The following is a 12,471-nucleotide window of genomic DNA, read 5'->3' on the forward strand; positions in this document are numbered from 1 at the left end:
AAAACCTTTCTCATGTCCCGAGTGCAATTATTCATGTTCTTATAAAACTAATTTGACAAGCCACATGCGAACTCACAGTGGAAAAAAACCTTTCTCATGTTCCGAGTGCAATTATTCATGTTCTTATAAAAGCAATCTGACAAGCCACATGCGAACTCACAGTGGAGAAAAACCTTTTTCATGTTCTGTGTGCATCTATTTATGTTCTCAAAAGAGCAGACTGACAAGACACTTGCTGACTCACACTGGAGAGAAACCTTTTAAATGCTCCGAGTGCAACTATTCGTGTACTGTAAAGGAAAGTTTGACGGTACACATGCGAACTCACACTGGAGAAAAACCTTTTTCATGTTCTTTGTGCAACAATTCATATTCTCATAAGAGCACTCTGACGAGCCACATGCTGTCTCACACTGGAGAAAAACCTTTTTCATGTTCCGAGTGCAACTATTCATGTTTTAGAAAAAGCCAACTGATGAGACACATTCTGACTCACACTGTAGAAAAACCTTATTCATGTTCTTAGTGCAACAATTCACTTTCTCAAAAAAGTAGTCTGACGATTCACATTTTGACTCACTCTGTAACCTTTTAGATGTTCCGAGTCTAAATATCCATGTTCTCCAAAAGGAAGTTTAAAGAAACATACGCTGATTTTCAGTGGAGAAAAACCTTTTTCATATTCCGAGTGCAACTATTCATGTTCTTGAAGGAGCGATCTGAAAAGACACATGCTAACTAACACTGGGATAAAACCTTTTTCATGTTCCGAGTGCAACTATTCAAAAGAGCCAGCTGACGAACCATATGAAGACCAGACCCTTGACGAACCAATCAACTACTCGATATGGACAGAAACTCGCTGAGGGAACTGGTAGGACTACTAACGGGACACTGCCATCTCAGGAGACACATGCAGATATTGGGAGTGGAAAACACCAATAGATGCAGGAAATGTGAAGAGGATGAAGAGACTTCAATTCACCTATGGTGCCAATGTCATGCCCTGGTGGGAACTTGACGCAGATACCTGGGGAGACATATAGTAGAACCAGAAGACTTAGCCACATACCCAATGACAACCCTTGTGAACTTTATTAGGAGACTGAACTTTATTGAACTTTATTTAAGAGGCTGGATTGTTGTTAAAGGATTGACGTAAAATGGGAGATAGCATAACGGGCCTATGGCCTAAGTTCTCAATGGAACTATGTGTAAACCGTCTCCGCATTAAAAAATAAATAATAATAATTTATGTAAGGTATATTGACAAGTGTATTGACATTTGTCAATATACCTTACAGGTATATTGTAAAGTGTATTGACATTTGTTTAAAATAAATGTTTTTAGTTATGATTTAAATTTGAGTATGTCGGTTATTTGTTTGTTGCTACTTGGAAGGTTGTTATATTATACTTAAATGGCCATGTAGTGCGGTCCTTTTCGAAATATAGTTTTATTTGATTTTGGGATTAATAAGTTTTCTGTTAACCTAGTAGCGTGTTTCTGTTAACCTTGTTTATGTGTTAAGTTTTTTTTGTGGGATATTTTCTGTTGATGATTGAACTAACAGGCATAACTCCATTATATGTCCGTCACTGTCAGAAATTTGAGATTTAAAAAAATTCTTTTACATGAATCCCGGTAATCAGAGTTTGTAATTTTTCGTATGCACCTCTTTTGGATGATAAAAACAACTTTTCCATTCCTTACTTTATAATTGAGTATACGTATGCATAGTATGCGGTGATTACTGAGTCGATGTTTAAGATATTTTTAAGGATGCCTAGAACAAAGGAAAAGCTGATTTTTGCTTTAGATTTTTATTTTATTTATTTATTCATTCAAAAACATTAATTATGGTTTACAAAATAAAAAAGTACAATTATAAATATCCCTAGACTAATGTGTCTGCAGCAATCACATTTGCACATTCACATAAGTAAACATGTAAAACAATAACAGTATTTATTATACAAAACTTAAAACTTAATTACAAAGATTGAAGCACATAATAAGTAGAAAAATTTAAAGAGTACATATTAAAAAAATTCTTAACCACTAAATAAGTTTTTTATTTATTTATTTTTTTAAGTACAGAAATCGTGGAGATATTTCTTGAAACACGTTATATTATTTGCAAAAATATCTATGACAGTGTGTATTTTAGCAAGATCATTGTACGATCGAGACATTCTAGACATAGGATTAAAATATCCAGTGTTATTGGCAAAAATTTCGGTCCAAAATATGTTCATATTTCTAGTATATTTGGGCCTGGCGTAAAAATTGATTTGATTGACTAAGTTACTATTAACACGATTATTCACAATTTTGTAAAGCATTAAGAGGTCATTTATATTTTGTCTTTTAACTAAACTCTCTAATTTGAAATATGTAAGTCTTTGTTCATACCCATTTAGAAGATGGTAGACACCTGATCGATAAGACAAAATCCGTGTAAATTTTCTTTGGACAGATTCAAGTCGGGATATCTGTGTCGTGTTATATGGATTCCAGACTGTTGACCCGTACTCAAGAACACTACGGATTAATGAATTGAATAGAATTATTGGGCTATTAGAGTTCTTGAACAGTTTAGTTGATCTTACAATAAAACCTAGTACTTTATTTGATTTATTTACAATGTATTCTATGTGTTGGTTGAATGTTAGTTTGTTGTCGAATATAATTCCTAAATCTTTGATCGATTCAACTGTTTCCAGATTGTGACCACATAACTTATATGAGTATAGAGTTATGTTGGTGTTCTTGGTGAAATTTATAACTTTGCACTTAGCTATATTCAATTCCATTTCATTGTCAATACACCAGGCAGATAATGTGTTAAGGTCTTGTTGTAAGAGTTCACAATCTTCCATAGATTTAATTGCTTTATATATCTTGAGGTCGTCAGCGTATAGAGAAAAATTACAGTGGAGTTTACATGTAAGGTCGTTGATGAAGATTACGAAAAGCAAGGGTCCAAGGTGTGATCCTTGTGGAACGCCCGACATAACTAATATTGGGGAAGAGTTAAAACCGTTAACAGTAACTAATTGACTTCTATTTGATAAATATGATTCTAACCAACGAAGCAGATTTCCGTGTATGCCGATTTTATCCAGTTTATTCATTAAGATAGGGTGACTAACTTTGTCGAAAGCCTTACTGAAATCGGTGTATACGGCATCTGCTTGTGTTTTTTTATTCATTGATTTACACAGAAAGTCCATATACTCGATTAAATTAGTGTTTGTGGATCGTTTAGCTACAAAGCCATGTTGGAAAGGGCTAAGTATGTGTGTTACGTGATTAAATATGTCTTTATATACAATGGACTCAAATATTTTGCCAAAACAAGATAAAAGGCTGAAAGGACGGTAGTTCTTTACATCGTTTTTACTGCCAGACTTATGGATCGGAATGACGTGGGCAACTTTCCACATATCTGGAAATAACCCTTCGTTCAGACTTTTGACGAATAATTTGTGTAAAGGTGCTGCAAGTTGATCTGCACAATTTCGAATGAATAGTGGAGGAATACCATCTGGACTGGAACCCTTATTGATATCGAGAGTGTTCAACTTCACCTTGACCTCGTCTAGGGTTATTTTGATATGAGATAGTGGATAATTATAGAGTGGGAAAGAAAGTTTAGAGTCACTTAGAATTAGATGGTGAGCTAAATACAGAAGAGAAGTAAGTAGAAAAGAGTTCGCATGTTTCTTTGCCATTTGTTGCTGATTTTTCGTGGAGATGCATGATTTTTGGGAGAGAATTAGAAACTCTTTTCGATTTAATGAGGGTTGACAGATTTTTGATACTGTTAGGGAGAGAATTTTCTATTGAATCTACATAGGCTTTAAGGCAGGTACGTATGGATAATTTTACTCTAGCCCTCAAGATGGAAAAACTGTCATAGTCACATTGATTTTTGTATTTTTTCCACTTACACGCTCAGTTACACGCACACTGTCCACTTACACGCTCAGTGCCCACTTACACGCACACTTAGATACACGCTCTTTCTATTTTATATTTGCATCTAGTTGTATTCCCAGCCGTGAACAAGTTTGGGAAGGTTCGATATGATTGTTAAAAGTTAACATTTATGTTTATAGGTGTAGCTTGTAATGGACAAAATTTTAGAAGTTCAGTTATGTTTGTGTTAAGCGACAGATTTTGTGATAACAGCCAGTTTGCTATTGACTGACGAGTCTTGTTAACATGTATATTAAACTCCTCAACGTCTCCAGTACATTCAAATAACGGAGCAGTTTCGTCAGCTAACATTGAACATTCTTTGCCAGTAATTATTGGAAGTTCGTTTATGTACGCAAGGAAGAGGAGATGCCCAAAAATGCTTTCTTGTGGCACGCCCTTGTTGATCGTAATTTAACTTTTTTGCTTCTTTGATGGCTTTGTAGCCAATACCTAAACTTACCTTTAACCCTAGAGTGGGCGCGCTGTTAGCATTTTGACTCCCTCTGCAAAAAAACGTTGATAATTCTTAGATCTATTTCGCGTTAACTTAGCGCTTTTTAGTAGCTGCTCCGCTATCGTTCGCAACCCGTGCCAAAAGATTGGACGCCATAGGTATTCAGGGGGCTGCTTGAGAAAGAGGTTGTTACTATCAAGTGTCGTCCGGCTGCGATTTGCTCACTGCGCGCTTACTCACGTAAATAAAAATTGTGTTCTATATTATTAACGGTTAAGTACATTTATTTTCTCAAAATGAAAACTATTCACTTATTATGCAAAATACTAGTGATACTTAAAACTAAATATAAGAATTAAAATATGAGTATTATAGTAGGTACTTCTGAATAAAGAAACTAATAAGTAGTCGGACACTCTTAGTTCACCAATAAATTATAGTATTGTGGGTAGAATGAAAAGGTGAATGTTCTATTACGCATCATTATAATCGCAAGTCTATAGCAATTGGTCATTCTATCTTGCTTAGAGTAAATAAGAGTTGTTTATTTACAAAGTTGAAATGTAGACCATATCTTAAGATACTTTTATTGTAAAAACTAAAAAGCCCCTTTATTTCAGTGTATCATACGTGTCCAGAACCATGCCAGAATTTTCAATAAAATTCGTATTTACTTAAATGAGGCCAATGAGGTTGTTTTTTTTAAATGATGAATATTGCCGGTATAAATAGCCAAATAATTTAATGAACTGAACACTTGATGCTCCTCTGACAGTACTTGAAGGAGATTGCGACCTTCCTGGTTTAGGCAAACGACTAACAACAATAAATGTAATGTTAAATAGCGCACACCCATAACCCAAATCGCGGGATATTATAATTTTAAGATTTTAAGAGCTTAAAGTATTTAAAATAATAATATTTTACTCACGATAATCAACATAAATAATAAGCTCAGGGCAAATAAGACCTTCCGAAAGAAAAAAATCTTTCCAAAGTAAGTAAACCTTAAAAATTATATTTATCAAATGTAGGTAACGAAACAATAAAAAAAAAACAAATTTTCAACTGAAAATTGAACTTCAATAATTTTACGCATCGCTCGGGATTTTTTTTATGGAATACCGCACAGTCTCAACTGCTCCCAACCATCTGGAGCCAGTGAGACTATGGAATCCCCAATTGGGGTATATTAGTATATTGTGAGGCTGAAGGTAGTGTGGAGGGGAAGGAGATGGAGATGAGCAAGAGAGAAAGGAGGATGAAGGAGAAGAGAGAAGGCAAGTGAGTATCTATTCAGATCTGATCACCAAACACGGTTAAAGCCATTTCAATTCTTATGGTGGTCTTTACACCATATCTTCCTCTCTGGAACATGCCTTAAATAGACCATATGTTATTTTAAATGAATAATTTGTGAAATAACATAAATGAATCAAATAAAATTTACTTGCGCACGCTGGGATTTGAATCCGCGACCTCCGGATTTCTAGTCAAGAGTACCCCTAGATCACCAAGGGCGTAATACGTACGATGTAAGAATATTTCACATCACGCATGCACCGACAACCGATAGTAGTATATTAGCGGTAGGTACCTTTGTACTTGTGCATTGTTTTCAAACTTCCAAAATATTGGATGATTTATATAAAGCAGTTTTTGTGAAAAATCAACTCAAGGACTCTGTTTGTATATTTTAAAGTAATACTTTAAGTCAACTACTAACTAAGATAAGAGTAAAGTATTTGAAATCTGCAAATCACCCTGTATATACAATTTACCACTAATTGGCTAATTGAACAAAAAATACCTTAAACTTATGGGAGCCGCATTGTTCAATCTCCAGACGATATGTTCAATATCCAAAATAATCATTAATCATTTTCAATCCATGTTCAACGTCCACCTTTAAAGTCATAATATGTGCATATTATAGCTTCAATCTTCGAAAAATGATCTTTAATAATTTTATGTTACACATATGTATTAAACGAAATGACCAAAATCGAGAATTTTTTAGAATTTGCCTGTAAAAACAAAAAAAAGTCCAAGGTAAAATTTGCTAAAAGGTCAATTGAACATTTAAGAACTAAGGCAGCGAACAGTCTTTATGTAAACATTGCTTATTATCCTGCAATACCAAAATATTATTTATATACAATTGAATTTGACCATAAGTACAAGAAAGTCACCACATACACCAATAAAAATGTAATTGAACTCTGTTATGACAGACTTATGTATAGATACTGTAAAAATTTCTCACTACCATCATCATCCTTAAACACCTATGGCATCACTTACTCAAATAATTCATATCATTTTACCAGGTTCATCCATAAATACAAAAACATCATAGCTATAACCACAAATGAAACTAACCCCTCACACATCAGTGCTCATAACCACAACAAGTCATATGTACACCACTTACCCTCAACACCAACGCTTACGGTCCTTACTTGCGTAACTCTGATTATACATGTAATCCATTCCACCATTATAATTATCTACATAGTTATAATCAAACAAATAAATCTCATACTTTCATTGCATTTAATAACCATTACGATTGTAGATCTTCTATGTATACTTACTTGTTTAATTAATGTTATTCTCTCAAGAACTGTAAAATTCACCCTCCATAACACAGGGTCATCCCCAGCATGGAAGGTGAAATATCACAAAAACCATATGTGGGTACCCCCTAAGTCTTGTATTAATAAAATAAAATAAATTCGGTGGTGCTGTCAGCATCAGGCAGATTGATTAGAGATTCATTTATACAAAGACATTTTTCGTGATGGAAATGATTTCCAAAATTAATGAACTGTGAAAGGACACCATAGCTAATATAAAGACCGGTGAAAAGTTTTATTTTTGTGATGTGTAATGAACTGGTAAATAACACCATAAATAATGTAAAGACTGGTGAAATGTTTTATGTTTGTCATATGTACTTTGAAATGACACTATGTCTGATGTAATGACTAGTTAAATAAAAATGGAAAATAAATAAAATATCAAATGAAGATTAACATTTTTTTATTTATTTGTTCAGCTTCAGCTTTTTGAACACTTGTTTCTAACAAAAGGGCTGTTTTTAATTGCTCCCTGGCAATCTCCGTCTGTTTCCGTGCAGCCTGCCGAGCAATCTCCGTCTGTTCCCGGGCAGCCTGTCTCTGTTCCTTGGCAATCTCCATTCTAATTTGGTGAATTTCATCATCGTTTTTCATCATATTTTTGGATATTAATAATAACCTAAATTGGCCTCGAGTTTCGTCAATCATCGTCTATGGTAAACACGTAGGTCCGTTAAATCTGTGGTTAAGTAGAACACAATTTTTTTTGATAAAAAATCCTGACGATATCGATCTAGCGAATAAAATATCTACGACCCAGATCTCCGGAAGCGCTGACATTAGTCCATAGTCATTATTTATGAATTGAATAAATAAGTTGTCGTGTACGGAAGAAAAATAACATTGCCGCATTCAGTATTTGTAAATACGTCGCAAAATAATATGAGTGGGTTACGATTTTTAAATTGCATTGATTACAGTACACACATTATAAAAATTTGGATTTCCAATTTTCTGTCAAAAGCGGAATTTCGGATCCAATATAAGGTAATACCGGATATTATCTTTGTACATAGATATTGTATGAATTGAGTTATCTGCGACTTATGAAGATTTTATCGACCGTTTGAAAATGAGGAGATACTGCCACAATAATATACTTATTCCCATTTATAAGTTATGTATAAGAATTCAATGTTTTGACAGAATATTCCAAGCGACGACAAATATTCTTGTTATGTTTCAGGTATATTTGTTTGAGTTTGAACAAATCACCAATCGCTACCACAAAGCAGTGCCATGGATCTACTAAATCCAGAGACTGTTTCCATCAAGACGGAACCAGGGCCCAGGAGGAAGGCGGAGGTGAAATGCCGTATATGGATATAGATTTCGACCTCCAAGATGTGAAGAAAGAGTGTTTGCAATATGCGGAAAGTTCTCGTACAGCCAGTTAGTTTTTTTATTCATTTATCCTTTTTTTGGTTTATTAGATAATCTCAGTGTAAGCTCAACTAGACAGAACGTAAAAATTAAGAAAATTATGAAGTAATAACAAGGTCATAGCAAAATAATAACAAAATACGAACCGTCCTATAACCATGTATAACAATTTGTTATTTGAAACGTTCCGCATAGCGGTAAATAGATGTTCCTTGATGTAAATTAATACCTTCCTCAATGAGAATAACTCGTCTTTAGGGAGTGAATATTAAATCTATAAGAATGGTAGGATGTTGAATTCGGATGTTCGGAATTGATGTCCGTTTTTAAATGTCGTGGAAACAGGACACAGGCATATACATTACATCCTATCTTGCCGTACATAAGCATATTTGTTTGTTTCCTTAAACAGCGTCTGCCTAAAACTGCTTGATTACCGAACTTTTTAATTTAATTTAATCGCCTACAATAAGTTCGTGATTCCTCAAGTATTTAACTCATGTTATATGGATATTATATAAGTTACATGTATTGCTTTAAAAACACATGAATGATGCGGATTGAAGAAAACATCATTCCATTGACTAAAAATAACCAAATCCCGTACTAAAAGTGCTCGAAAAGTGGTTTTTTCGTTTAAGCATCTGTCCCTGAAGCGGACATCTTGGGTCATTCTTATATCCTATTTTAACCTTCAAGTCTCTTATCCAAATTTCCGCTAATATATGTTAAATCAGTGGTATCTTTCCTAAATATTTTAGTTTACAGTTATTTAGTAAAAATATTAATTTTTTTTTAATAAAAAATAAAACACATTACAGTAAATTACATATGTAGATCTTTCGAGGCTGTTTGCGAAAAAATAATATTTTTTTAACGATAATTCCCAACATAATTGTGAAATTATTTCTTGTTTTTGATTTGTTTTTGTTCAACGTACATATTGTCTTTTTATTTTTCAAGGTAGCATTAATATGGAGGCTGTTACTATTAAGACGGAACTTGGACCCCGAAAAAAATATGAAGGGGGATTTCCTTATATGGCAATTACCGTTGATCAATCGGATGTCAAAAAGGAATGCTTAGAACACTTCGAAAGAATTAACCAGATAGCAGGTAAAACCGGTTTTTAGTGTATGATTTAACTATTATTATTGTATGTTTTTATAAGAATTTGATGTGCTCATCCATACAAACTGCGGGTAATTTAACTTGTTAGGCCTCACATGAATATGAAACACTTTGTATACAACATGTTTAATTAATAATAATCTACATGTTTCAAAGCCAATGGCTTCTTGGTCAAGATACTGAAAATTAACCTAAAATTAGACCTTTCTGAACCATCTTTATCCGTATTATTTTTTCAAATTTGTCTGCAGATCTGAAGACGCATCCTGTGGAAAAACGATTATCTTATACCCATTGTAACAACACCTCTACGGGTACGTCAAATTTTAAACGTTACATTCGCACTCATCAAAAACCTTTTTCATGTTCTTTGTGCAACAATTCATTTTCTCAAAAAAGCAGTCTGACGAACCACATCCTGACTCACACTGGAGAGAAACCTTTTAGATGTTCCGAGTGCAACTATTCTTGTTCTCAAAAAGGAAGTTTGAAGAAACACACGGTGATTCACAGTGGAAAAAAACCTTTTTCATGTTCCGACTGCAACTATTCATCTTCTCGAAGGAACGATCTGAGGAAACACATGCTGACTCACACTGGAGAAAAACCTTTTTCATGTTCCGAGTGCAACTATTTTTGTTCTCAAAAAGGAAGTTTGAAGACACACACGTTGATTCACAGTGGAGAAAAACCTTTTTCATGTTCTTTGTGCAATATTTCATTTTCTCATAAGGGCAGTCTGACGAAACACATCCTTAATCACACTGGAGAAAAACCTTTTAAATGTTCCGAGTGCAACTATTCATGTACCCAAAAAGGAATTTTGTTGAAACACACGCTGATTCACAGTGGAGAAAAACCTTTTTCATGTTTCGAGTGCAACCATTCATTTTCTCGAAGGAACGATCTGAAGAGACACATGCTGACTCACACTGGAGAAAAACCTTTTTCATGTTCTTTGTGCAATAATTCATTTTCTCAAAAAAGCAGTCTGACGTCCCACATCCTGACTCACACTGGAGAAAAACCTTTTAAATGTCCCGAGTGCAACTATTCATGTTCTCACAAAGGAAGTTTGAAGAGACACATGCTGACTCACACTCGAGGAAAACCGTTTTTATGTTCTGAGTGCAACTATTCATGTTCTCAAAAGAGCCAGCTGACGAGCCATATGACGACTCACAATGGTGAAAATTGTTTTTCAATTTCCCACTGCAAGAAAACATATTGATAAAGCGATATTGGAAAAGACATGTGCTGACTCACGGTAAAGAAAAACCTTTTTCGTGTTTGGAGTGCAACTATTCATATCCTCTAAAGGAAAGGTTGAAGATGCACTATGTGTCTCACAGTCGAGTAAAACTTTTTTCATGTTTCGAGTGCAACTATTCACCCTGATTCACAGTAGAAAAAAAACGTTTTTCATTTTCTCAAAAGAGCCATCTTACTAGCTACGTGCAAACTCACAGTAGTGAAAAACTTTTTTCGTGTTCCGAGTGTAAATTTTCATGTTCCTGGAACACGAAAAAAGTTTTTCACTACTGTGAGTTTGCACAAAATCATATGCTGACTCGCAGTGGAGAAAAACCCTTTTTTCAAAAAACTCACATGCTGACTAACTACACTTAATATCATTAAAACGTATTTGACGTTTTCTAAACATCCAGAGGAAGTTGGACGGATGACTTAACTTCCAAATTACATGAATTCCAATCAATCAATCTTACAAGGAACGTTATCAAGTTTTATCATGCCTATGTTCTACTTTAACGCACTTTAATAACATCGAAAATCTTGGAATTGGAGCCAATTAAATTCTACGGACCAATGAATGACCTGCCTTGATCACTCACACAGAGCTGCTCAACATATCCCAAATATATGCTTACGCTTAAGACAATTCTAAAAGTTCTGGTTAGAACTCCTACATACGAAAAATTCTAAAGTTTTCAATCCACAAAAGCTTTAATTTAAAATATCTGAATATCCCGCTACTCGACATAAATACTAAACCAGAGAAAAAATCAAAAATTCCTGGTTTACAAATTATTTCAATACATCTTTTGGATACAGAAATACTAAATTTCACTGTGCGAAACTATTTAATTCCCTAACAAATCAACTATCTAGTATTCTAAATAAAATCAAACATGTCTGAGAGAACTAAGTGATAATCACGAACAACTTGCAAACATTGACTTACTACAATAACTTGCAAACATGATGAATACAATGTAAAGATATTTTGTTAATCATTTTAAAAACTACAACATGCCGCATCAGATTAGTAAACCATAGTGAGAAGGATTGTGGAAATCGCGACATAATTCTTATACATTTAAAAATATGTTTTATTTTTTATAAATGCACAGTTCATTATAATACAAGTGATAAGGTGTATTAAATTATAGTTAATAAGACTACTTATTATGTATTCATATTCAATGTCTTAGTAATTTCACCTGGATAAATATTTGAGTAAAAATAATTAAAAGAGGAAAGTGTGTGGAGAGATTAGTAGAATTTTTTGATTCTGGGTTTATGTGCTCACGAATTGTAATTGACTGTTAATAAAAATTGAATGAAAAATTATTATTAAGTGCTTATAAAATAATTTAATCACGCTAAAAAAGATATGAGTAGTAATTTTTCGAATTGGATGTTGTTATCGCGCGAGTGATTTGTATTTTATTTGTTGAAGTAGTGTTGTTGGCTTCTATATAAAGAAGCGTCGTGCGCCTGGTACTCCTCGTTGGAACATTTAAACCAATGACGGGTAGCAATTCTGGACCATCCATTTTATTATTTAGCAGTGTAGAAACAATTACTACTTAGGTACGTTTTTTTGTAAAGTTATAATGTAATTTGTAGTT

At 33.8% G+C, this 12,471-nt stretch overlaps 1 protein-coding gene across 1 annotated transcript; it reads left to right on the top strand.

The window, feature by feature from the left end:
- Positions 1 to 316: 316 nt before the first annotated feature.
- Positions 317 to 10,991, top strand: LOC149416271 (uncharacterized). The gene is made up of 2 exons (XM_089641931.1): positions 317 to 418; positions 10,392 to 10,991. Exons 1-2 carry the CDS (start codon positions 317 to 319, stop codon positions 10,827 to 10,829), a joined length of 540 nt encoding a protein of 179 aa, XP_089498057.1. The 3' UTR covers positions 10,830 to 10,991.
- Positions 10,992 to 12,471: the final 1,480 nt, after the last annotated feature.

The sequence above is a fragment of the Hesperophylax consimilis genome, chromosome 17, assembly GCF_061612785.1.
Source record: "Hesperophylax consimilis isolate HC1 chromosome 17, BYU_Hcon_1.0, whole genome shotgun sequence".
Classification (NCBI taxonomy): Eukaryota; Metazoa; Arthropoda; class Insecta; order Trichoptera; family Limnephilidae; genus Hesperophylax; species Hesperophylax consimilis.

Coding starts and splice junctions, on each gene's coding strand:
- LOC149416271 (XM_089641931.1), top strand. CDS start 317: ATGCGAACTCACACTGGAGAAAAACCTTTTTCATGTTCTTTGTGCAAC. Junction 419..10,391: donor ACATGCTGTCTCACACTGGA/GAAAAACCTTTT, acceptor AAATGTTCCGAG/TGCAACTATTCATGTACCCA.